We start from the raw sequence: 25,122 nt of genomic DNA, 5'->3' as shown, positions 1-25,122 counted from the left end.
TTTTTTTCATTTTCAATAATTCGATTTTTTTTATCATATCAAACTTTTTCAAACTATTCCTTTGTTTGTGCTGTAAAAAAAGAGATATTCAACCGACACAATGCCATCTACACACTTTCAAATGTCGAACATTGTGTACTATTATTGTTGACAGATTGCACACATATTTCCATTTAAATCTTTTTTTTTATTCAATTCTCATCATGATTCGCGCCCGAACGAGTGATGTTTTAAATGAAATGTTTCTCTGTTTTTTCTTGAAAGACCGAAAGTTTTTTTTATTGTGGCATTGAAAAATTGGTTGGTGTAGCAACAAATAAGTGTTGTTGTTTAAACAGCTATATTTACACATAGTTCCATTGACATTGGAGTGTGTGTAATATCAAAACATTGTGTGCGAAAAAGTCAAAACAAAAGACCACCGAAATGAGAGACTTGTTCGAACGATTAAAAGTGCAATTGAAGCGAAATCGTATGTTCAACTATGGATTGCCATTGCTTACACTTGTGGTCTTGGGACCATTTGTTTTGCAACATTTCGGCGAAGTTAGGTAATCAATTACAATATTTATCAGTGAACATAACCTAATCAGTCTTTTTTGTCCGTCTTTAGATACAAGTATCGTAAAGTAAAACAAGTGCCAAAAGAAGAGCTGGAAGCAATGGGACTCAAATCAACAGAGGATATTACACTTGAAAGCGAGTATGAGAAGATTAAACAAATGGACATTGATACGTGGGAACAAAAGCGAGGCCCACGTCCATGGGAGGAGAATTTCGATGAAGACCCGGCAAAGTAACTTTATCCCACTTTCGACACACGGCAAAGTGGCAAAATTAAAAGTGAAAGAAAAAAATGTAAACATTTTTTTAAATGTAGAAACTAATGTTTTATTATTGAGACATTATTATTGAAAAAATAAAAATAGGAATTTGTAAATTATAGATTTTTTATTATTTTTTTCATGCTATTGCTAATCGAGTAGAGGTTGGTGATGCATTGCATACAATTTGAATAAGAATTTTAAATGTAAAAATAAAAATTAAAAATTAAAAAAAAATCGTACTAAACACCGGACCGATGAATTGAGTTGTAGCCCTCGTAATATACTTCTTATAGCGCCAACACACACTATTTTCATAAAATTACTTTTTTTCTTCTTCTTAAAATTGGGGAAATGTTTATATCTTAAATTAGAAACAAAAAAATTTGATGGTTTTACATTGCTACGTTGTGTCGACATTAAAACATGTACAACTTATGTCATTGATTCTGAAAAAAGAACTCTCCATGGATATAGTATATACGTATAGATTGTGTTTTAAAAGGTGTTGTGAGTGATTGCTTTCATTTAGAATGCTTCTTCATCTTCATCGCCCCAATCGGAAGTAATAAGTGTTTTCAATTCGTTTTTCTGTGTCGTTTGTTTTTTCTCCGCTTTCTCCGTGCCACCATTGCCGGTTGCATTTTTACTTTCACTGCTGTCCGCACTTTTGATGGTTGGTTCTGCTTTAACATCAGCATCTTCTTCGATTTTTTCTTCGTTTACACTTTTTTCGCTTTCATCATCGAATTTCTCCTGTGAATCCCAGTCGTCGAGTATATTTTTTGCGCTATCATTACTGCCTTTATCGCTTGTTTTACTCTCACTGTTCTCATCCCGTTTACATTTTGCTTTAACCGTGGATGGTGTTGATTTCTCATCGGTTTTTGTTTCGATTGGTTTTGATTTTTCTGTTGTCGTTTGTTCATCGGCCTCTTCTTCTTCTTCTTCCGTCCATTCACCTTCCAACGCAGAAATCAATTTATTCACCGGTTTATCGTCGCCAGTTTTTTCCGTATCATTTGATGCGTCTTGTTCTTGTACAACATCTTGTTGTGAATCTTCATCGGCACTAACATTTTCCATCGATGCCATTTCATCTTCGGTCGAATCGCCTTTTTCCAATGGATCTTCGGCACTTTGTTGGCTTTGTGCATCAACGTCCATACTTTCGGCACTTGTATTGTTTACATCGGTTTCGGGACCGGTTTGTTCATAGCCAGCATCCAATACCATAACCACATTATCCGACAATTGACCTTCTTGCCCTTGGAGTTGTTCGAGCAATTGTGCTTTTTGTGCGGCCGTCAATTCCAATTCGCTGCCTTCTTCGGTGATGAATTTCGTAACGACTTCAGTTCCCTCTTCTTCGGCTTCTTTCTTTAAAATTTCACCATGCACATCGGCCATGGCGGCTTCAATGTATTGCGATTGTAAGTCTTCTTCATACGTTTCACCAGCGTCTAAATGTGCGTTTGTATCCAAAACGGCAAGACTGGTGGCGATGCCCGATGCAACATTACTCAAACCTTCAGCCTCCGAACTTGGTTCCAAATTGATATTTTCCGTTGTTGTGGCAACAATAACATTACCACCACCCTGTGAATCGATTATAAACTGACCTTTGGCCGGCAATGTGATATTTGACAAAACTTTGATTTTCGATTCGCCGCTGGTTGGTTGCGTTGCTTCCGGATGATTTGGAACATATTTATCGGCATCATCTTCGTATGTTTCTTCATCGGAAAAGTCCATGACACCATCTTCTTGGGCACGCTCCTTGTGATTGCTTCGCATGTGTGCGTACAATTGAATTTCCTTTTGGAACGTTTTGTTACAGTAAATGCAATGCTGTTGACCTTGCGACTGATGATCTTCTTCTTTATGTTTACGCAACGCAACCTGATCGAGAGCGATAAATGTGCACAGGCCACATTTCGGGAAAGTTAAATCAGTCGGCGGTTTGATTTGATGCTTTATCATCATGTGATAGAATAAATCGTTACGTTTGCTTGACCGATGACCGCAATGTTCGCACAGGCGTGGATCAATCTTTTGCTTATGGATATTGGTCAAATGACGGCGGAAACTTTTGTAACTGGGAATGGAGATGGGACGACCATCAACGCCACATTCTAAACATAACCAGGGACCGGTCATATTTTCTGCACCTTTTGCAATTAAGGCATGCATCGTACGACTGTCGATTTTTTTCGGTTGTGCAGCTGGTGCCGGTTTTGGTGTTGACGTTGCAGCCAATTTACTGACGGTCACCTCCGATTTTGACGGCAATTTTGATTGAACCGTTATTGATTTACTTTGTTTTGCAGCCGCTTGTTGTTTGCTCGTTGCAATTGTTGATGGATCTTTTGTTATTGCAGACACAGTCACCGGACTATTTCCTTTTTGCAAAATTTTCAATTTGATGTTTTTGTTATTTTTCACCAAGTGTGGATATTTTTTCAATACTTCACTGATGATCTTTGCATGATTTACCGCACCACCGGAATCACTTTTGATAACAACACTGCCGGCGTTTTCGCCACCATCTTCTTCATCGTCGTCGTCAGCATTCTGGAAATCTTCCGCATAGTAGTCCATTTCTTCGTCGACTTCTTGGGCCACAATGTCTTTGCGCAAACGATGCGCTTCAGTATACTCTTTTATGTCCTCGATGTTTGGCTTCTTTTCCGGCGGTGACGCAATCGACGAATTGGCCGATGAATATGCACGTTTTACGGCGGCTGAAGAAAAGAGATGAACATGAGTTTTTATTCAAATTTCGGGAATTTTTCTTGGAAGTAAATGATTTTGAATTAAATTTCATTGATTTATTTACAGAATTTCTGTGAAAATTGATTGAAAGATGGAAAAAGAAAGAGAAAACTCAGTCTCACCTGCGCTACGTTTGACCTTTTCAAATGTGGCATCGTCGTCTTCTTTGCTGGTAGTCAATGGTTTGCTTTCATAAGAAATGTTATCAAATGAACTCTCAAACGCGTCAGTATTAACATCATCGGTGCATTCAAAGCGTGATGGTCCCTTAACCGAACCCGATGCCGCATACTTGGCCACCAATTGAACTGGTTCGGGTAAATTCTTGCGAATATACGACGTTGATGGAGCGGATCGAATAATATTAACCGGTGATTTTTCCGATTTTACTTTAACGCCTTGAACGCCGTACGGACCACGCGGACTCACCGTCTTTGTAACTACTGGTGCTGGACGACGTTGTGTATAGGTACGTTGTGGAGCTGACGGCCTTGAATATGTATTTGTCACACGTTGATTTCCAACGGCACCTTTATTCAATAAAACTGGCGCTTTAACTTGTTGCTGACGCAGCGATTCGCCCACCGTTCGCTTGTGGGCATCCAATAATTTTAAAAGAACCGTCATATTCATGTCTTTGGCCGTTTTTAAGAGACGAGGATACATGTTCACCTCAAACTCCAATGTGCCGGTGTACATGAAATTCACGATTGGCACAACAACATCGGCCTGCAAATCTTTTGGCATTATCAATATATCGTCTTGGACATTGTATTGAGTTTCGAGCACATTGAAGAAATCTGTACAAGCACTCAAAACCAAACGATGCACTTTCAATTGCGAATTATCCTTGAACTGCAATGTCAAATCACAATAGTCCGTTTTGTTGAAGAAATTTTGCAATTTTTGGAGGAAAAATACACCCCAATTATCCACCTTTACGGATTTTACCTCAACCATTTTTGTGGTTTATTTTCTTATTGATGGTGATTAACGGTGAAAATATCTAAAATATAAAAAGGAGACAAAAAATTGTTAGAAAAATACGTAAAAAAATTAAAAAACAAAAAAATTGAGAAATTTTTCTAAATTTTAAACGAATTATTTTAAATTCAAACGATTTTTCACGAATACAAACATTTTTTTCTAGGGGCTTTCATCATTCGTTCATACAAATTTATACACAATATTCACGTCCTATTCATCATATATACGATTAAAATTTCTCGCCTATACCAGTGAATAAGATGTATTTCAAACTGCAGTGTACACACATACACAGTATAGCTACACAGAATCGAAGAAGATCCGCACAAAAGAGAATGAAAAAACATGCCATAGACGAAATATACACGAAATATACACCAAATATATGCAGTTATGCACATTTATTTGCGCGTATTACAGATGATTCTGCAATATAGTTCACTATTTACAGTATAAATCGTATACATTTGAAGATAAAAGCCCCTAGATTTTTTTACAAAAATTATAATAATTAAAAAAATAACCAAAAAAGCAGAAAAAAATTTAAAAAAAAATTACGAAAAATTTCAATCAAAAGAAAAATTTAAAAAAATCGGGAATGAAAATAATCCAATTTTTATGTATTTTTCTGGAAAATAGTTAAAATTTTCGAGAAATCAATTTTTTTTCAAATATGAAAAAATAAAAAAATCACAAAAAGAAGAAAAAAATTAGTAACCAAAAATAAAAAAATCGTAGTGATAAAGAGAGAAAGAAATGACAAAGTCCAAATTGATGTCTAATTCTAATGTAAAATTAATTGAATAATAATTATTTCGCCATTTATATCTTATTCCATTTCACCATTCACAATTCACATTCACTGAACGAAAAACAGCGATTAATGAAACGAGAAAAAAGAATCATATCAAAATTGCACACATATATTATCATAAATTATCACTTCGATTCCGTATAAATGTCTGTAAATTATGAAACTTTCTTTAAATATCCGAATATTATCAAAAACCTAAAAACTGTACTTTGAATTCAGCTTTTGACATAATCCGAATCGGTCTGAAAAACGGTATAAATTGTGTATGTTTTCAAAATAACCGCGAGCTTTGAGCCCTCACACACGAATTGTTGGATGTCTTTGTTTTTTACTTAAAATCCCGATACGATTAGAAAATCTATATATATCATATGAAATTGAGTACTTGAATATTTTGGTGAATGAATGTTTCGAAACTTTTAGGAGTTGTATCGCAGCTTATTCACACGAGAGTTGACAAGCGGCAAAAATACAAACTAAACAACGAAAATGCGACTCAAATGGGAAATATCACCATTCAAACCAATGTGTGTGGTGTATATAATCGTACGTGCTACGTTGAGTAGAAAAACCGAAACAGAAGAAAAAAAATATATATAAAATGGAGAATCGAATGAAACTTTCACAAAGACAACTACCAGCGCCTCAATGTTGGCCTGAATTGGTTGAAACACTCGAACTGAGAGAAGCTGCCGAAAAGAGAATCAAAGCACACAATATTTCCGACGGTGCTGCCAATTAAATATGCCCATGATATGTGGTGTGGAAAGTGTGTGAACTACAGCCGAAGCACACATATATAGATAGAAAATAGGTGGCACAATGTGTGTGGCAAATGGCTTTAATGACTTTGTACTATATATCGTTCGTGTTTTCATATGAATGATTTTCAGTGCTGAAGATTGAATTAAAAAAAAGTCCCGTAAATTTGATATAGAATGCGGCACTGTATTCAATCAATTGATGAACGATTTTGAATTTCCATTTCCACGACGTATGAATGAATGTTGTTTAGTTTTCGGTGCATTTTTCATTGCACGCAGTGATATTTTTATATTTATTATTTCTCTCTTTTCGTCTTACACGCCGACTTATGTGCACCGATGCACGTACACACATACGGTGTTCAACAAATAATTATAAACATTTTTTTCATTCAATCGGCTTTATTCGCTGTTCTATCTTTCGTTTGCATCTTTTTTCTCGCATTTATTTCCATTTCATATCGGCACTTTTTTCTCATTCTTCAACATTCGTGTCACAAATTGTATACTCTTATTTTCGCTCTTTCTCTCTTTTCCCCAATTACTCTCTTCTCGATCAAGATTGACGAAAATATTGACAAAAAAAAAACAAAAATTTAATTATTTCTTTAACAAAACCAAAACAAAAAATAACATTTACACACTTTTTTTTTCTCGCTATCGTTCAATGGATTTTTGGTGAATTTTATCGGTGCAATTCAAATACACAACGAATATTCAGTCGATTGTTTTATTTACTGTTTTATTTTGACTGGCAACAAATCTTGTTTGATATTTAGCTGTTGTGGCGTTGTGTTACGACATAAAACTAATGGACGACCAAAAAAAGTAGACAATAGTCGTTGAACAGCAAGCTTTCAATAGGCCTTTTATAAATGACGCGCACCAAACATTTGAAGAGGGCGACACACGCGAATCAACATCATATTAGCGGTGACAACACACCATCAACTCCGTACTGCACTGAAGTTGGCAACAGAACTTTTAAATAAATCGCCTTTAAACATATTTTCTATTATTTGACGGTATGAGAGAAACCGCCGGATTAAAACTTATGTTTTTTGCGTTAAATATCCTTTAACCATTCGGATAGGTTTTTTTATTTCCAAAGATTTTGTTTGGTCTTTTTTTGCATGGACACAATGTTTTCAAATATCTTTCGGTTAAAAAAATCATATGAAAATGTAATTTCTTCTTTAACACAGAAAACCCCTCTTTAATTCTCCCAAATTAACGCATTTTTCGAATGTTTGATAAATTCTCTTTGAAGGTGGGGAAATTCACCACACAAATGTGGTGGTCAACCCTACTGTCGGTGTTGTTCGTTGTGCGGTTTTTTGTTTTTTTTTTTCTTCACTACATTCCGGTGTTTTGATTGATCGAGTTCTATTGAATTGCAATAACAAAAGCGTTGTCAAATCGCGAAAATATCATTGAATAGAGAGTAAAAATCATAACAGAAGGAAAAAACAAGTGTTAAAATGATATTGAAGCCAAAGTTTCTGAAAGGTAATTGATTGTAATATTCCAATTGGTAATCATTTTGTAACATTCCAATTGCTGATTTTCAGGTGATATTGTAACATGTTCTTTACGCCAAAAGTTTGAAGCCAAAGTACTGAGGAGTCGACTTTTCAATGATGATCAAATCAAATATTTGGTACTTGATGTGGATGAGGAACTACAAAAGTATGTACATTCCACCAATTATGGTTGACTCTACTGTTTTGGTTGACGCGACAGTGGCCATCATCATAAATATTTGTTTCTCTTTTCTTAAAATAAGATTGAATTGGTTATCTAATGATGTACTCCGAGCCTCGAAAGCAGTTTGGGCCACTGAAAAGCAACTAGTCGTCAAATATCCGAAACATACGGATCTTAGACAAATGGAATCGAAATTTTCATATGGTAAACACTTTTTGATTGATTTCTTTGACTTATTCATTTCAATTGGTGGCTCGGTCGATCTAATGACATTTTCAGGCGAAAGAGTTCTGTGTTTTGACAATTACCTGAACGGATGGTGCGAGTCCAAAATATTAGAATACTCTTTTAACGAGCACGTCCAATATTTTATAAGTTATGTACAGCAAAAGTAAGTGGAAGAGTTGAGTAGTGTGGAGCTAATCATTTATTAAAAAATTGCGTTCTTTTCTCTTCTCTATACCGTAGTTACGACGAATGGGTTACTGAGGATCGGTTACTAAGATTCTGCGAAGATGTACCGAAACGACCAGAGCAAATGTTTCAAAACGGTGGGCACCTCATTTGGTCATTCAGTAAAATAATGCTAAATTTTTCCAAATTCTCAGGTGAACAGGTCTTATGTCATTTCGAACCATTTTTGTACTGGGCCACAATAATGGAATGTGGCCATTTTAAAGGCACCGTCGATAAGAGTAAACAGTTCAAATATTCAATACATTATATTGGATGGCGGAAAAGGTACACTTTACACTCCTCATGTGTGCAACCTTTTGATTATTTCAAAAACCAGTGAAATACTGAATTCTTCTCTTTCTCTATGCACAGTTGGGATGAATGGGTTTCTGAAGACCGTTTATTAAAAATCACCGATGAAAATGTACAAAAACAAGAAGAATTGAATATAATCAATGGTTGCAAAAGGATTAAAAAAGGTAAGATAACAACTTATAGCCACCAAGTACATATTGTCTATATTCGAATCGTTTAGAATATTCGTGAGCTCAAGATAACATATAAAAAATGTATGGACATGTTGTAGCTTTGTTTTGACACTTGAGGTCACGAATATTCTAGCCGGTTCACATATTGATCTGGTCAGCTATATATTTGGTTGCAAAGTGAAACTGTATTCAATAAATGCTAGAATGAATGTCACAAAATAAAATTGTACTTATTTGACGTCATCTGGCCTGAACAGTACAGCTAAAAAGAATAAAGTTGGCACAATATTTGGTAAAATATTATTGAAAATCAATCAACTGAAATTTTTTTAATGTAGAATCAGAGACAGATGCAATAAAGACACCGGCCACACCAAAAAGACGTGGCCATGCGCCAAAATCAGCATGTGACACCAATAATAATCTTTCAACCAAATTGATGCGAAAAGGAAACGTCACACTGAGGGTTAAACGCGACAAATCCGAATTGAATAGCCATCACGAAGAATTGAATATTCTAAAAGGTTGCAAACGGATTGAAAAAGGTAATATAACAACTTATAGCCACCAACTACATATAATCGGTTAGAATACTTGGTACAAAAACAAATATAATTGGAAATCAATTAACTAAAATTATTTTACTGTAGTATCAGAGGCAGATGCATTGAAGACACCGGCGACACCACAAAGACGTACCCGTGCAAATTCAAAATCAGCATTGTACACCAATAATAATCTTTCACCCAAATTGATGCGAAAAGAAAACGTCACACTGAGGGAACCAAAGTATGTGGTCAAGATTTGATTAAACACTTCGATCAAATATGAAAATACTATCAATTATTTGAATATGATCAAGAGAGATATGTTTTTCGCCTTCTAAAATTCTTTGACAAAAATTTTAAAAAAAATATTTACCATTTTTTACATAGGAGTAAGATACAATTCAATTTTTCTTCCACACAGGAACAAAAGACGATCAATTGATTCAATGAACGATTCAATTTTGACGCAGACAGATAAATATATCGAAATTCCTGAAGAGATGATATCATTCGGCGATGAAAGTAATCAACTAGTTGAGATTTCGGTCCGTGACATCACCGAATATTTTGAAAATTTGTAAAAATTTCTTCGACAGAAGCAAATCGATATTTTCACTGAACTTTTTTTCAGAAGAGAAAAAAGCGAGAAAATTTAATTAACGTAATTTAAGAAAAAATTGACGAATGTGATGAAATTAGCCACACGATTGTAAATTGAAAATGCCACTCTAGAGCCAACTTGGCATGGAGATAAATTGGAAATTATGCGAAAAGCGGTAAAAAGTGCTAACGTACTCTAAAAATAGAAACTATGGACTTTACATTATTTTGTTTTTAAACACAAATTTCGAAAAGAGATAAACGAATTGTGATAAATCGAATTTATTTTCAAATCCGTTACCATTATGCATAAAACAATATAATAAAAATACAAAGCTATTTATGTAATGAATACACACTTCTCTTAATTTGAAATAAAGTTTTAAAAAAAGCGGGGAAATTCCCCACACGACTGTGAGTTGAGAATTGTCCAACCCTTGTGCCGGGGTCGACGGTTGTGTGCATTGTATACTCACCAATCAACGTACGTGCAACAACATTCAATGACAATTCACCAATTGGAGGGAAACACTCTTTTGTGTACATGCCGACTTTACGTGTTACAGTTTCAAATTAGACATTGTCCCGTTCTGAGTAAGAAAAAAAACCATCGGAGAACAATAACGAATCACGTTGAAATCAGCGCGAGAAGAGAATAAAAGCAACAACCGACGATGGCAGAAGCAAAGTTTAAAGACGGTATGCGCCTCAACGATTTTATTTCATTGATTGATATGCAAAAATCTGGAAATGGCATGACTGTGAGAATTTGTTATGGACTTTTCAGGTGAACGGGTGCTTTGTTACCACGGAGAACAGTTGTACGAAGCCAAGGTGTTGAAGGCAAAATATGCCCACGATGGCCCAATGAAATATTTCATACATTACGACGGCTGGAATAAAGGGTTGGTGTTAATCATTGACGCATTTTGCTTGAACAACCGACACAATGTGCTTTGCTTACACGATGACGTGCTTGCACATTTTCGCTTGAATAATTTTGTCTTTTCTCTTTCTATCAGCTGGGATGAATGGGTCGCTGATACCGAAGGACGTATACTCAAATACAGTGACGAATTGAGCTTAATCCATAATACAAAAATCAAGAAGAACAAAAAAGGTGATTTTCTTTATAATACCGTAGTAAATGATGTGACCATGGTCACATTTTTATTATAAGGCACGTTTTTATATCACATGCATAATTATTTTGTGTGAAACCAAATGAAATTTAATCACATCTAAACTAAATTGCAGTGTCAAAGCCAAAGGGCAAACCGAAAGCGACTGTAATAAGCACAAAACCGCCAATTAGTTTATCCAGTACTCTGGCCAACACATTGACAATTCGAAAACGTGGCCGACCATCGAAATCAACACCACCCGCCAATACACGGAAGAGAAAACGAGACAGCTCCGGAGACATGGAACCAAGGTAATTGAAATATCAGCAATTGTCAAATACCAAATTAATAAAATCCAAAATTTCTGTCACTTTTCCATCGAGAAGAAAAATTCCAGATTCATGGGCGAATATAACGCAACAGTCACATATAAAAATCCCAATTCCCGAAGAGTTAAAGGTATGGCTCGTAGAAGATTGGTATGCAATTAGCCGAAAAAAGAAACTTTTGGAAATTCCGGCCAAAGAGACCGTCAAAGGAATAATCGATTCATACGTTCGTGACAAAAAGTCATCATCGTCGTTTTGTTCAACGAGAGAACCGGTATTTTTGGATGTGATGTACGGTTTGGTATCATATTTCAATGTAATGCTTGGACCGCAATTGCTGAATAGACAAGAACGATCCCAATACGCTGAGATCCGGAAAAAGTACCCAGATAAACCGTTGGCCGAACTCTATGGATCATTCCATTTGTTACGTTTATTTGTACCGCTTGGATTTCTACTGGCTCGCGCACCACTCGATCAAAAAGATATCCAATGTCTGTTGGAACATATTCAAGATTTTTTCAAGTATTTAATTGAACATATCGGCAAATATTTTAGCATGGATCAATTTGTTAATCGTACACCAGAGCATACACGAAGATCAAAATTAATTTAGGCAGGGAAATTAATGTGACCGTTGCTATTTGAGCAACATCTACTTGTTTAGACATTTTTTCATCAAAAATCAAATCAAATCTGAATAAAATCACCTCTTAATTCAAATAAAGTTTATTTAAAAAAAAAATCAACACATTTTTCCCCAACGATTTTTCTTGAACACCCGAATTGAATTCTCACCATACTGCTTGTTTTGCGAACTGACAAAGTGGTCAACCCTGCTGCATTTCTGCTGCCGGTGTCGTTGTTGGTTATGTATATTGTTGTTGTTTTGCACTGAACATATATTGCACTGTGTGTATTTTGACACTTCGCTGAAGAGAGGGAAAAAAGTAACAGTTTTCTCTTAGCATATCACTATACGACCGTCTTCTATTTTCAAATTAGATATTGTTTTGATCAAACAAAAAAGAAACCATCGCTATTCGAGCGTAACTATAACAGTTTGAGTGAAATTTATATTTGAACAGCAATTTAAATTACCAACATGCCAGAATTAAAATTTGCAAATGGTAATTGGTTGAAATTTCGGTTTGATTTCATTTGATCCGATTTTCATCTATTTTTATACATTTTCAGGTGAAACAGTTTTAGCCTACGATGGCGCAGCGTGGTATGAGGCAACAATATTGCAGAACAGCGGTTATCAAATCGGTGAAGAAATCGAATATTTCGTTCACTACATCGGATGGAGCGATAGGTAAGTATCAATCGACGACACCTATTGACTCCTGTTGAGGAGTCACTTTTATTTGGCATAAATGTTTTGCAATCATTTTCTATTCATAGATTTGACGAGTGGCTGACGGAAGAGAGTTTACAACAGTTATTACTGGATGATACTTCAAATGTAGAGATCGACCTAAAATTGCGTAATGGTGAGCATTTTTTTATTCCATTCATTTATTCGATTTTTCTCATTCATCGAGTAATTTTTATGGATTATTAGGTTATAACATTCTTTGTTACTACGAAAAATCATTATACGAAACCAAAATTATTGAAACTCGAACTAGTGAAAGTGGACGGAAATGGTACAAGACAATTTTTTCATTATATGTTTGCGATTATTTGTCGATTATTTTAAATTAATTCTTTTCTTTTATGATTCTCCCCTTAGGTACAAGATACATTACAGTGGATGGAGTACAATGTAAGTAAATAAATGACAATGCCTTATGACTTTAAAATGGATTTTATGAAAAAATATCCAATTACTCAACAAGTAACGATTGATGCTATGTTTTCCTATTTCCAGGTGGGACGAGTGGGTGACCAGAGACCGTTTACACTTGAAAACAAATGAAAGCGCATATCCATAGAAGCCGGTATGGATTTGACGGTATGGATTTTTTTGACTACTATTTTTTCGAACCCCTAGTTTGGGCATGATATTTTTCAGTTATTTTCTGCTTCAAAATGAAATGAAATGCTTGGTTTTTTGGCAATCATTTGTTTTAGGTGAACAATTTCTGGTGTGATTCCAAAGATTTATTGCGATGATTTCGAAGCAGAAATACTAAAAGGACAACATTTCAAAAGCAATTGAAATAGATATATCATCATACTGGATGGAGCAAAGTGTAAGTAAGACCGTTACTCACGTGATTACGTTTGACAATTGAAGACAATAGTTTTCAACATCATGTTTCTTTTTTCTTTTTTTTCAATTCTTAAGATGGAATGAATGGATCGCATTTTAATGACGCATTTTTAGAGTCTGAAATTTGGACAAGGAACTGGCATGTTCCAAAACTAATGAAGAACGTGAATATTCAACTTTATTTGGACGCACATATCAAAAGTCTATATTTGATATGCAGACTGATTGTAAGTTTCAATAAATCACACCATCACCGACCAGAAAAATGGATACAACTGACAAGTTAGAACTGTCTACATCACCACAGAAAGTACCGAGAGTAGTATAGGTTTCATCGACGAAATGATATCTAATTCAAATTTTTACATTTTGGCGTAAATGTTTGACGAGCAAAAAGGAAATTGTGATAAACATCGACAAACTTAATTGAGAATTTGGTTTTTTCGTATTTACCGTCATGTTGTCTAAATATATAGACACAGAAACGCTTTATCACTTATACAAATGCCTTAACACCTTAATTCCCTTGTATGGAATTAATATGAACAGACGAAAGATACACAAAAAAATAAAAAATGTGGTCTTAATCAAATATTTTGCTGGTAAAATCCTGAAAAAGTCGCATAAAATGGAATTCATTTTTCAATGTAATTAAATTATTATCTTTTGCACCAGAAATCATATATTAATTTAACGTTTTTTTTGTCATACTCAATGTAGAAATTCACCACACCGTTGACAATAGTCCAACCCTGACGCCGGTGTATTGATGGTTGTATATTTGTGTTGAATACCCACCACCATTGTGAATGTATTGCATTGTTCTATAACATTTTGACAGTTCGCCAATGAAAAAAAAATAACTCATAATTTTCTGTGTCCACTCCGGTTTGCGTGTTGCATTATAGAATTGGACGACATTTTTCTGTTTTTTCGTTTGATTTTTTTGTCTCCAGTACTAGAAATAATTTCAATAGTGCGTACATTTGACTTGTGTTTGTCCAATTTTAAGAGAATTTACAAAATCATATCGAACTAGTCGCAGTGTGCATTCTGTATCAAGTGAATATCGAGATTTGGCACTGTAGGTTCTGTATACACAGCAAAGTCTCATAAAAACCGCAACAATTACATCCAAAATGCCGCCGAAGCCGAAGTTTGCCGACGGTAAGCACTCTTAAACTCGAGTAAACCAAAGCCAGAGTCAATAAAATGAATTTTTTCTATTTTCCGATCGTTTGTATAGGTGAAAAGGTGCTTTGTTTCCATGGTCCACTGTTATATGAAGCCAAAGCATTGAAAAGTAGTATTGCCAAGGATAAACAAGTCAAATATTTTATACACTATGCCGGATGGAACAAAAAGTAAGTTCAACTGCACAATCGTCGAGATTAACAATCAAATAAATTCATTGGTCGTGACAAAATCATACATTTGACAGTAAACGTGTTGACACGTTCAAATTTTATCACGATGTTCATAAATTAATCGATTTTATTTTGTATATCGACAGCTGGGACGAATGGGTAACCGAAAATCGTGTTCTTAAATTCAATGAATCCAATGTACAGAGACAAAAAGATCTGTCAAAACAATATAGTTCTAAGAATAAGAAAGGTAATCATTTTCACTGGGAATGTATGTCATGGTGTGGAGCCAAAAATAATTTTTTTTTGTTTTGCAATGTATAGTCACAGCATCAAAGCCAAAGAAGCCAGATGCATCGGGCAAAGACAGTGATTCACGTGCATCAACACCGTCGAAAGAGGTGACACCGGTTGATAAGGCGTCAACGACACCATTGAACACATCGTCGACATCACGAAGCCGAGGTGCACCGAAACCGGCATCAGCCACATCGGTCGCTAGTACACCGAATCAAGAACAAAATGCAACGCGTGAAATAAAACGTGGCGGATCCGAACGGGACAGTCGAGATGAGGGACCAAAGTAAGTATAGGCACGACCAATGGTGAATGGCCAACTTTTATGATTGATTTTCTTTAGAAAACCACATGTAAAGGTTGGAGGAAGAAGTGCCATATAATTTTTCAACTGCCGCACTTGAATAGAAAATTCCTTTCCCACACCTAGTGTGCGGAAAAGCAAAAGAGCAGAACCTTATAGGTACTGCCTATAAAGAAGTATCCGCACGTCCAACCGGCCAATAACAGTTCTGACAAAGGATTCTTTGTAATTTTGAACAATCACTTACATTAAAACTGCTACTGAGAAGATTGAGTCAAAATTCTCGGTAGCTGAAGCATTCAGTCTTCAATTAAGCTTTTTTTCAGCAAATTCTCAATCTTCCTGTAGTTTTACAACTAATTGACCTCTATCTCTCACCCTTTAGGAATAAAAAGCGGCTCACTGACCAGAGCATTGAGACTGAGGATACGTTCCTCACAAAAACAGAGGTAAAAATAAAAATCCCCGAAGAGCTGAAGCCGTGGTTAGTCGATGATTGGGACGCAATCAATCGGCAACACAAATTGTTGGAAATTCCGGCCAAAAAAACGGTCAAAGACATCATCGATTCGTACATTCAAATGAAAAAATCGAACAAATCAAATAATCAAGGCAAAGAAGCGGCTGTCATCGATGTCATGTACGGTTTGGTATCATATTTCAATGTAATGCTTGGCTCACAATTACTCTACAAATCGGAACGACCACAATATGCTGACATTCTAAAAGAGTATCCGGACACACCGATGGCCGAACTCTATGGTTCATTTCATTTGTTGCGTTTATTTGTACGCCTTGGGTCGGTGCTTGCATACACAGCACTTGGTGAAAAAGACATAAACAGTTTGATGCAACATGTGCAAGACTTCCTAAAGTATCTGGTAAAAAATATCAGCATCTATTTTAGTATGCAACATTTTGTGAATGTCACACCAGAATACTCACGAAAGGCACAATAAATAAACAACAACAACGCTGTATTTGAGCACGCGCAGACTCCTTCGATTCATAGATCTTAAGCATAGTATTTAAGTTGTACTCTTCTTTTTCCATTACTCTTTGGGACCTTTTTCTCTTAAACGGAGATTGTTTTTTTGAATCAGTTATATACGAACATTGTAGCGACCATTGCTTTATTATATCCATTTTTAAACGAAATTGTTTTTTTTTTATTACCAATCGTCCGCTTGGCGGTAATACATTATCGAATTGCACCTCCGTTTTTACGGTCATTTGAAAAAAAAAAACATAATTGTTGCTAATATGGAGAAAGATGTATGCAAGCGACTATTTTTAGGTACCATCATGTCAGTCGTCTTTTTTTGACAAATTGTGCCGTTAGCTAGAATTTAAAACATTGACGATAATGAATGAAATCCCGAGAAGAAGAAAAAAACAATTAGAAAACTTAACAAATTTACAGGTTTTCAACCTACCTATCGCTCGATTGACGGGCCAACATACAATATATCAATAATCAATGCTAGGTTATAGAACAGACGATTCCAAACATGGGCACACAAATCCAAACAACAATGATATCGTTAAATTTAGCTATGAAAATTGTTTTATTTTTTTGGATTATTAGCAATAAACTAAATCAGACATACACATACACAAACACACATTAGACTCACCCAAAAAAGGGTGAATTAATAATTACCAACAATTTTATTAGCGCCATTTTGTTGTGAAATAATGTTTATGAAAAATAATTATTATGAAAAATTGAATATGCAAATCCAATCAAAACACACATACACACACAACCAAAACCAAAATAAAGAATAACGTGCAAAAATGTAACTTTATGGCATTTTTTTTTAACTTTTCTGTATTACTCTTGGGCTGGGAAGGGTAATTTTTAAAAATTCGATATTTCAATTTGTTGATGTTTTTTTTTTCACCTTTTCAGAAGCTACAACACAAATTGCTCATTACAATTTTTAATCAAAATATTTTTTTTATTTTTTCATTTTAATCTAGGTATGACCAATTTTCAAATGAGGGAATATGTTGGTTGTAATTCGTGGATTTTCCAGAGTTTTATTTAATGAATTGCAGCAAAGAAAAACCGGCCTAATGGAGTCAGTATCGTTTGGGATTTAAGTACTTTCAGTATTTGTTTTTATATGAACGGTCCATTTTTAATGATCTTCATAATTCTAATTGAATAATGATTTTCATAATCTCTGACTCACAAAAATTTATTTTTGTTTTAGTGAACAAAATATTGACAATTAATTAATATGTTCCATATTTTTTGAGTCATTAATGACAAAATTAAATTCGGTATAATCGCGGTCGTATACTTTTTATGTTTCTTTATTTTTAAAATCATTCATATTCAACGATTCTTTTTTTTGTAAATGAAATTTTAATTTTTTAGAAAATTTGATTATTTTTACTCAATAGAAGAGAATTTAAAAAAATTACATAGAAAAATTCCATATTGAAAAAAATTCAACTAAAACGTGATTTGCAATCTAAAAATCAATTTACATTATTTTTTAGTAATTCTGCAAGAGTTAGAGGAGCCGTTAGAAATTGGTGGAGTTGGCCGAAAAATGGAAGGCGACCTACAGTTTTTATTCTGCACAAAAATAGATGTCATTTGTCAAGATTATCATCATTAAAAATTGCATATAAAAAGAGCTTATTTAGAGAGTGTGTCTTAGCCAATGCTATCGTCATTTGATGAATCAAACATGTATATCATTATTCATACATCACGTTTTTTTTTTTTGGTAGGTCGACAATGGAATTTGGATAGTTGACGTACAACGCTTACGTCATTTATACGCAGCTGTTTTTTTTTTAATAATTACTGTTGATTATGATTATTGTATATGGAGCCTCTAAAGATCAATGGGATGACACGATTTCATTTTGAAAAATGCACTAAAGTTTGAATTTCGACAACAAAAAATTGTTTTTGTCCAATTTTATTTTTTAAAAATACTTTAAGTCTACTATAGTATTTTATAAAAGTATGTAAATTGTCAATATAAAATAGGTACAGTGATCTGTGTTGAAAAGTAGTTGATAGAAAAAATTGCATATTAAATTAAATCATGTTTTTTTTATAAATTTTTTGTTATTTATGATTAGATTTATTTTTGTGTTCTCTAAAAATCTGGAAAAGCGGAAATAATCGTTTGTTCCTTATAGTGTCTAAGAATAGTGATCCTAAATTTCTGTCCGGCCAGTGAAACATCGCAAAATAATTTCTTCAATTGATGACAAACTGTGTACAATGCCATTTCAAATTCGGGTAGCGTGCCAATAAACATTGTATTAACTGGTTTGGGGACATCCTTATAACGAACACGATATTTAAGAATTTGTGCTTTCTACAGAGAAAATAAATTAAATTATTTCAATGAAAAAGTCTTATTAATATTAATAATTTGTAGATAATTTGTGTTTACATTTCCGAGTGATATTGATTTAAAGTATCCTTTGTAATCCAATTCATTTTGGCTATCTCTTTCTTGATCGTAGTAGTAAATCCAATTATGAAGTCCAGTGATTTCGTTCTTTTTCACAATTTCCTTCATGAAAACATGCTTAAAACCACAACTTGCAAACATCACATTCCGTTCGCGTGGAAAATTTTTAAACCAAATTGTTTTTAATAATTGTCTCTGATCCTTGGCGTCCATTGATTGAATAATACCTGATATTAAAAATCATAGAATTTGAAATTAATAAAGATTTCTTATAAAAATAAATAAATAATAACCACCTTCTTTATGGAGAAAATTCATGGCGATTTGCATAACTGGTGTATCTATAATTTTGTTTAGAAAATTATTTTCTTTCACGAAATCGTTGGGCGTTCTATCAATTAGGAATTGGGTTCGATCGTATTTTTTGAAAAGTTCCCGAATTCTAACAATAGTGGGAACTTTGGACAGCACGGTGTTGTTGACGTGCGTAAAGAGTCTAGATTGAATAAATAAATTAAACGGAATTATCTTTCGCTAGATCAAAGATCTAAGGTAGTCATCAATTAGAAGAGAACACAAGTTCCCGAACCAACGGCTCGATTTTGACGACAATAACTATTCCATCCAGGGACTCATACAATCTTTATTCATTTTTAAATGAAAAAATATCACAAAAAACTCTCTTACGGTTTTGGAGCGTTATCGTCTGTGAGATATTGATTGGTTCTTCCTTGAAGATTAACAGTGATGTCTTCGAAAATATTTGGTGTACTTGCTTCGAAAAGGCGCTCAGAAAGTTCATCTGGAACTGAAAACATTGGAAAATTAATTTCAAAATTTCGAAAACAAAAAACTATTTAATTCATGATCAGATTTAACTACTTGACTTACTGGCTTGACACTGAGCTATAATTGAACAAATTGACACGAGTAATAAGTTTAAGTGCGACATTTTCTCAACGATAGAAAAACGCAGAATGAACGACAACGATACAATTCAATTGAACATAAATGGAAAAACGAACCCAAAAACAATTACAATACAATTTTGCTTGTGTGTACGTCAGAAAGAATTATAACAAGCAAATATAAAAAAAGAAGAAGAATTTGGAAATAATTTGAGATGACGAATAGCATGCTTTCTTGAATAAATGACAAAAAACCCATGGATAATAACAAGTATTTTTTGATGTCTGCCTAAAGCACATCAACGGGATTCCTTACAATAATAAAAAGAATCATAATAACAGATAACTTTGTTACATTCAGAACTCCTTAATTAATTAAATAAACAACAAGTGCAATGTCAAATAATAATAGGATTTTTCAGTGTAGTAATGACGATGTTTATATTACAAATTTATAAGAAAAAATTGAAAACATCTGCTAGAAATAATAATATTTTCTTGTTAAATATAATTCTTTTTGACATACATACAAGCACAGTTGTATTGTTTTTGGGTTCGTTCGTCGATTTTTGTTCAATTGAATTGTATCGTTGTCATTCTGGGTTTTTCCATCGCTGAGAAAATGGTTCACTTAAAATTATAACTCGCGCTAACTTGTTCAATTATAGCTCAGTGTCAAGCTAGTTCATTTGTTCATAAATTCAACATTTTTCGTCATCAAAATTTTGAAATCGATTTTTTTTTATTTTGAATTTCCAGAGCTTTCACTTACAGATGAAAAAGATTTGGAAGTTTTAAAACTTTCTGAGCGCCTTTTCGAAGCAAGTACACCAAATATTTTCGAAGATATCACTGTTAATCTTCAAGGAAAAAACAAACAATATTCTACAGAAGATGCCGCTCCAAAACCGTAAGAGAGTTTTTTGTGATATTTTTGCATTTAAATATGAGTAAAGAAGGTATGAGTCCCTGAATTGAATAGTTGTCGCCAAAATCGAGTCGTTGGTTCGGGAACTTGTGATCTAGCGAAAGATAATTCCGTTTAATTTATTTATTCTATGCTCTTAACCTAGACTCTTTACGTACGTGAACAACACTGTGCTGTCCGAAATACCCACTGTTGTTAGTATTCGGGAACTTTTCAATAAATACGATCAAACTCATTTCTCAATTGATAAAACGTTAACGCTTAACGATTTCTTGAAAGAAAATGATTTTCTAAGCAAAATTATAGATACACCAGTTATGCAAATCGCCATGAATTTTCTCCATAAAGAAGGTGGTTATTATTTATTTATTTTTATAAGAAATCTTTATTAATTTCAAATTCTATGATTTTTAATATCAAGGATCAGAGGAAATTATTTAAAAAAAAATTGGTTTACACTTTTTCCACGCGAACGGAATGTGATGTTTGCAAGTTGTGGTTTTAAGCATGTTTTCATGAAGGAAATTGTGAAAAAGAACGAAGTCACCGGACTTCATAATTGGATTTACTACTACGATCAAGAACAAAATAGCCAAAATGAATTGGATTACAAAGGATACTTTATTATACCCAATAAGGAGCGAACGTTAATTACCGCTTATCCCGATTTTTAGAGGACACAAAAATAATTCTAAACATAAATACAAAAAATCTATAAAAAACATGATTTAATTTGATATGCAATTTTTTCTATTCCAATATTTATTTATTTTTCAACACAGACAACTGTACCTATTTTCTATTCCCAATTTACATGCTTTTAGTGGACTTAATGTATTCTTCAAAAATAAAATTGGACAAAAACCATTTTTTTTTCGTCGAAATTCAAACTTTAGTGCATTTTTTCAAAATGAAATCGTGTCATCAATAATCATAATCAACAGTAATTATCAACAAAAATCACCTGTTTATAAATGACATAAACGTCCTACGTGAATTATCCAAATTCCATTGTCGACCTACCTAAAAAAAGTATGCATTAACAATGATATTAATTTTTGGATGATATAATAATAATTTTTTATTGTCTGAAAAATCGTTTTAAAATGTACACTGGCAAAATGAGTTTGTATAGAGTGTGATTTTCGGTTTGAAATCATCAATTCCGAATTGATTCCACTCACTGTTCCTCGGCTTTCTCAAAATTCATACGTGTTACAAGTCCATATTGCGGTGTAAATAAAACCAAACGCCCCGAGCTCTTGTCACGACGATAGCATATATGAAAATCAACGGCGACATCTTCACCAAATTCTACTTTTGGCTTGTGAATTTGTAAATTATACAATTCATCATTGATGCAACGATCAATTTCGACGATAATTGCATATCTATAATTTGGTTTAATGATAATTGGCGTCTCAAGTTCAATGGTAGTTTCATGTTTTGTATTCAATATGATTTCGCCGCCGCAAAGGTACCGTCCATCGTCCACTACATTACCGGAAATCACTTCAATTATTTTAAACGTTGCGCGTATAATATCATCTATATTATCATTGATGTTTCGACCGAATACTTCACTGCAGCAAAAACTGTTAAGCGAAACCATCCGATTCGACGTAAACATTGTTGCATCCACTCTTCGTTGAATGACGTAACGGAAGCCAAAACTGTTTGTCATAAAATTAAAATCCCTGCGATCACACACCAGTGAATTTGTCGATTTCTTTAGATCGACCTGTGAATCACCGTTGATTGTCGTGACATTTCCGTTGTATTCAAGGTCTTCGGATGGAAATACAAAGAATACATCCGCACTTCGATTGTTTAAATACAGGTCTGTTGAACCTTTGGGTGATAAATGATTTTTGCACATTATTGAATCGGGGTGGCAAGCCATTTTTTGGGATGATCAACGATTCTTCTTATATATGTTTTTAGTGTGATAAAAAGTTTTCGCACAAAAAGAAGATTTTTTTCTTTCAGATTTGAGATAACACTCACAAATTCTACTTTTTTTGTAGAATGGTTGTTCTTTAACGTTCGGTTTTTTCTTACTTTTTCAATATTTTTCGAAATAAAATGTAAAATAAGGTGATAAAATGTAAAAGACACGATGCCAATGGCTGTTAAGTTCAAAATAAACTGAGGATTCATTCTTTCGGTCATATTTATAGAATTGGACTTGAGTTCAAAAGTCACAACCCCAGCTTGACACTTTCTATATCGTCCGAGTATGTATGCATAGGACAATAGTTTAGAATGTTGTTCTTAATGATTTTTAATGATCGGCTGTTGTTCTTAATGAGTTATTTTGGTGTCAATCGAGCAAAGTTCAGTAACGCACCGTTTGTGGAAATACAACAACTGTTCAGGTAGAAAAACACAGAAAAGAGAGATGTGTTTTCTCTTATTACCAAACTATTTCGCACCGTCTGAGAGAATTGTGGTTAATTGATGAAATAGGTAAGTGCAAATATGGACTAATGATCTTGAATTTGTCTATTGTTCATGGTGATGATCTTATATTGGTCTTTCGTTTATGATTCTGTAGTTCTTTGATAATTATGAAAATGCACTTTGCAAAATGCGTACATGCCTTCCGCACATATGTAAATTTGTAATGGGGAAGAGTGAGTTTTTAGCATAATATCATGATTGTGACATAAATGATATGTAATAAGGAAGCACACAAATTTACTAAATTGAAATAGCATACAATCGTTTTACATTCTCGCACACCCACTAAGTCATTTATTTGATCAAATTTCTTTCTGAAGCCAATATTTTTAATTACTTATTCATCATTCCATTAATTGGTCAAAAAAACTTTACTGCTCTCAGAAGTTAGAATTTCGGGAAATAAATATTCGTTCGGAAAAAGAAAGAAATTTGGAAACAGTGCGGAAAAAGCTCCTTTTTATTTTATTAGTTTATCGATTTTATTATTTTATTTCTGGATGGTGCTCATTGACTTAAATCCCTAAACGACTTTTTATTGCGGACTAAGTACTTGAATCATGAATTCCACCCGAATCAAAATCGATTGATTGAGTAGCTCGCCTGTGCCCATGTTGTGATCTATTCTTTGTATTTACGCTTATGAGCTGTGTGTACAAATCCAATAAAATTGAATCTTGATACTGTTGAATAAACAGTTTTTAAGTGTATTTTAAAATCACAATATGGTTAAATTTGTGGTGGAAAAGTGGTTTTTCACTTGATTGGTCATCTATGATTCCGAGTGAAAAAGCAAGCTAATTTTATTATTCATTATTATAGTTACAGTATTTCTGGAAATCCGCTATACATATGTATACTTTTAAACGCCTATTTTTTGCTTTGGATACATAAATCTACTTGAATAATTGCCAAAAACACACAAAAACTAATAAATATATTTGAAACTTATACAAATTCATATTTTGATCATGCAAAAGGCTTTATTCTTTTAATTTTGTAATTGCGTGAAAAATAAATTCGAGAATGACAATTGAAAGTGACCAAAAAAGTTATAAAATAGCATAAAATGCAAATTGAAGTTAGTTTTGTTATGATTCAAACCCTTTTTATTTCACCAACAAATTTTCGAATTAGTTGTCGGATAATTGAATAAAATTCATTCAAATGGAATACCAATCAGTTGATCGGTTAACTTAGAAAAAGTCAAGTGATCAACATTTATTTAATTTTTTTCGTATTTTTTGGCAAATTTATACGATGATTTTTCTTTTTCGTCTTTATCGTTATCATCATTGTCGTCATTGTCGTCATCGTCGTTGTCGCCTTCGGCCTCTTCTGAGCTACTAGAATCATCCTCGTCAGTTCCATTCAAACTCAGATCTTTCTTATCATTATCGCTTTCCTTCTTGATGCCATCGACTCTATCAGTGTTAACTGCAGCGATGAAAACAATCAGCAGAATTGCAAAAACCGCCAATTTCATTGTAACTTTTTACTATCGTGGTTTAGCTTCAAAATTATATCCTTCAACTGAATTGATTTCAGAATCGAGTAACTTTATATAAAACTGCACCTTTATTTTAGCTTTTTGTATCTATTGTGGATAGTTTGCGTGATTTCATGACTATCCCAACCATTAAACGTATATAAGAAGATATGCACGAAGTTAAAAATCGTGTTTTTGTGCAGTTCACTAGGCAGTTCATAACTTAAAGTCTTATAAAATATTTCGTGCAAAATTTGAAAATACAACTATTAATTTT

At 33.7% G+C, this 25,122-nt stretch overlaps 7 protein-coding genes across 9 annotated transcripts; 5 read left to right on the top strand and 2 right to left on the bottom strand.

Moving 5' to 3' along the window:
- Positions 1 to 76: 76 nt before the first annotated feature.
- Positions 77 to 937, top strand: LOC116350433 (cytochrome c oxidase assembly protein COX16 homolog, mitochondrial). Its single transcript, XM_031782230.1, has 2 exons — positions 77 to 551; positions 614 to 937. The coding sequence occupies exons 1-2, from the start codon at positions 427 to 429 to the stop codon at positions 798 to 800; spliced, it is 312 nt and encodes a 103-aa protein (XP_031638090.1). The 5' UTR covers positions 77 to 426; the 3' UTR covers positions 801 to 937.
- LOC116350431 (centrosome-associated zinc finger protein CP190) lies at positions 933 to 6,992 on the bottom strand. 2 transcript variants are annotated; one of them, XM_031782227.1, is made up of 3 exons: positions 6,810 to 6,992; positions 3,722 to 4,605; positions 933 to 3,568 (listed from the first exon to the last, which is right to left on the bottom strand). In XM_031782227.1, the coding sequence occupies exons 2-3, from the start codon at positions 4,557 to 4,559 to the stop codon at positions 1,353 to 1,355; spliced, it is 3,054 nt and encodes a 1,017-aa protein (XP_031638087.1). In that variant the 5' UTR covers positions 4,560 to 4,605; positions 6,810 to 6,992; the 3' UTR covers positions 933 to 1,352. The 2 variants fall into 2 exon arrangements, with proteins under 2 accessions (XP_031638087.1, XP_031638088.1); XM_031782228.1 differs by lacking the exon at positions 6,810 to 6,992 and adding an exon at positions 5,609 to 5,723.
- A 538-nt stretch (positions 6,993 to 7,530) lies between these two features.
- Positions 7,531 to 10,172, top strand: LOC116350419 (protein MRG1-like). The gene is made up of 10 exons (XM_031782213.1): positions 7,531 to 7,673; positions 7,736 to 7,853; positions 7,951 to 8,075; positions 8,151 to 8,262; positions 8,340 to 8,422; positions 8,480 to 8,612; positions 8,700 to 8,806; positions 9,154 to 9,360; positions 9,466 to 9,604; positions 9,785 to 10,172. Exons 1-10 carry the CDS (start codon positions 7,646 to 7,648, stop codon positions 9,942 to 9,944), a joined length of 1,212 nt encoding a protein of 403 aa, XP_031638073.1. The 5' UTR covers positions 7,531 to 7,645; the 3' UTR covers positions 9,945 to 10,172.
- Positions 10,173 to 10,463: 291 nt separating this feature from the next.
- LOC116350420 (nuA4 complex subunit EAF3 homolog) lies at positions 10,464 to 12,146 on the top strand. Its single transcript, XM_031782214.1, has 5 exons — positions 10,464 to 10,662; positions 10,751 to 10,868; positions 10,986 to 11,083; positions 11,221 to 11,398; positions 11,474 to 12,146. Exons 1-5 carry the CDS (start codon positions 10,638 to 10,640, stop codon positions 12,030 to 12,032), a joined length of 978 nt encoding a protein of 325 aa, XP_031638074.1. The 5' UTR covers positions 10,464 to 10,637; the 3' UTR covers positions 12,033 to 12,146.
- Positions 12,147 to 13,500: 1,354 nt separating this feature from the next.
- LOC116350338 (mortality factor 4-like protein 1) lies at positions 13,501 to 17,218 on the top strand. The gene is made up of 7 exons (XM_031782104.1): positions 13,501 to 13,617; positions 13,713 to 14,284; positions 14,358 to 14,804; positions 14,884 to 15,001; positions 15,151 to 15,254; positions 15,329 to 15,587; positions 15,991 to 17,218. Exons 3-7 carry the CDS (start codon positions 14,777 to 14,779, stop codon positions 16,562 to 16,564), a joined length of 1,083 nt encoding a protein of 360 aa, XP_031637964.1. The 5' UTR covers positions 13,501 to 13,617; positions 13,713 to 14,284; positions 14,358 to 14,776; the 3' UTR covers positions 16,565 to 17,218.
- Positions 17,219 to 18,677: 1,459 nt separating this feature from the next.
- LOC116350339 (poly(U)-specific endoribonuclease homolog) lies at positions 18,678 to 20,048 on the bottom strand. The gene is made up of 5 exons (XM_031782105.1): positions 19,949 to 20,048; positions 19,745 to 19,865; positions 19,354 to 19,553; positions 19,037 to 19,284; positions 18,678 to 18,958 (listed from the first exon to the last, which is right to left on the bottom strand). Exons 1-5 carry the CDS (start codon positions 20,007 to 20,009, stop codon positions 18,734 to 18,736), a joined length of 855 nt encoding a protein of 284 aa, XP_031637965.1. The 5' UTR covers positions 20,010 to 20,048; the 3' UTR covers positions 18,678 to 18,733.
- A 252-nt stretch (positions 20,049 to 20,300) lies between these two features.
- On the top strand, positions 20,301 to 21,630 carry LOC116350340 (poly(U)-specific endoribonuclease homolog). 2 transcript variants are annotated; one of them, XM_031782106.1, is made up of 4 exons: positions 20,301 to 20,391; positions 20,725 to 20,875; positions 21,039 to 21,244; positions 21,315 to 21,630. In XM_031782106.1, exons 1-4 carry the CDS (start codon positions 20,361 to 20,363, stop codon positions 21,332 to 21,334), a joined length of 408 nt encoding a protein of 135 aa, XP_031637966.1. In that variant the 5' UTR covers positions 20,301 to 20,360; the 3' UTR covers positions 21,335 to 21,630. The 2 variants fall into 2 exon arrangements, 1 of the variants encoding a protein (XP_031637966.1); XR_004202014.1 differs by lacking the exon at positions 20,301 to 20,391 and adding an exon at positions 20,542 to 20,590.
- Positions 21,631 to 25,122: the final 3,492 nt, after the last annotated feature.

This window comes from Contarinia nasturtii, unplaced genomic scaffold (genome assembly GCF_009176525.2).
Source record: "Contarinia nasturtii isolate CC-2019 unplaced genomic scaffold, AAFC_CNas_1.1 Cnas_scaffold_4084, whole genome shotgun sequence".
Taxonomy (NCBI): domain Eukaryota; kingdom Metazoa; phylum Arthropoda; class Insecta; order Diptera; family Cecidomyiidae; genus Contarinia; species Contarinia nasturtii.
This window is presented reverse-complemented; position numbering and strand designations above follow the sequence as displayed.

Bases quoted from the DNA above. Each gene is read 5' to 3' on its own strand.
- LOC116350431 (XM_031782227.1), bottom strand. From the start codon at position 4,559: ATGGTTGAGGTAAAATCCGTAAAGGTGGATAATTGGGGTGTATTTTTC. The intron at 3,569-3,721 runs GTGAGACTGAGT...TCTTTTCTTCAG, and splicing joins AAAGGTCAAACGTAGCGCAG to CCGCCGTAAAACGTGCATAT.
- LOC116350339 (XM_031782105.1), bottom strand. From the start codon at position 20,009: ATGTCGCACTTAAACTTATTACTCGTGTCAATTTGTTCAATTATAGCT. The intron at 19,554-19,744 runs GTAAGAGAGTTT...TATTCAATCTAG, and splicing joins GACGATAACGCTCCAAAACC to ACTCTTTACGCACGTCAACA. The intron at 19,285-19,353 runs GTGGTTATTATT...TTTTAATATCAG, and splicing joins GAATTTTCTCCATAAAGAAG to GTATTATTCAATCAATGGAC.
- LOC116350433 (XM_031782230.1), top strand. From the start codon at position 427: ATGAGAGACTTGTTCGAACGATTAAAAGTGCAATTGAAGCGAAATCGT. The intron at 552-613 runs GTAATCAATTAC...GTCCGTCTTTAG, and splicing joins CAACATTTCGGCGAAGTTAG to ATACAAGTATCGTAAAGTAA.
- LOC116350340 (XM_031782106.1), top strand. From the start codon at position 20,361: ATGTCAAATAATAATAGGATTTTTCAGTGTA. The intron at 20,876-21,038 runs GTAAGAGAGTTT...CTCTTAACCTAG, and splicing joins GAAGATGCCGCTCCAAAACC to ACTCTTTACGTACGTGAACA. The intron at 21,245-21,314 runs GTGGTTATTATT...TTTAATATCAAG, and splicing joins GAATTTTCTCCATAAAGAAG to GATCAGAGGAAATTATTTAA.
- LOC116350419 (XM_031782213.1), top strand. From the start codon at position 7,646: ATGATATTGAAGCCAAAGTTTCTGAAAG. The intron at 7,854-7,950 runs GTATGTACATTC...TCTTAAAATAAG, and splicing joins GTGGATGAGGAACTACAAAA to ATTGAATTGGTTATCTAATG. The intron at 8,613-8,699 runs GTACACTTTACA...CTCTATGCACAG, and splicing joins TATATTGGATGGCGGAAAAG to TTGGGATGAATGGGTTTCTG.
- LOC116350420 (XM_031782214.1), top strand. From the start codon at position 10,638: ATGGCAGAAGCAAAGTTTAAAGACG. The intron at 10,869-10,985 runs GTTGGTGTTAAT...TCTTTCTATCAG, and splicing joins TACGACGGCTGGAATAAAGG to CTGGGATGAATGGGTCGCTG. The intron at 11,084-11,220 runs GTGATTTTCTTT...ACTAAATTGCAG, and splicing joins AATCAAGAAGAACAAAAAAG to TGTCAAAGCCAAAGGGCAAA.
- LOC116350338 (XM_031782104.1), top strand. From the start codon at position 14,777: ATGCCGCCGAAGCCGAAGTTTGCCGACG. The intron at 15,002-15,150 runs GTAAGTTCAACT...GTATATCGACAG, and splicing joins TATGCCGGATGGAACAAAAA to CTGGGACGAATGGGTAACCG. The intron at 15,255-15,328 runs GTAATCATTTTC...TGCAATGTATAG, and splicing joins TAGTTCTAAGAATAAGAAAG to TCACAGCATCAAAGCCAAAG.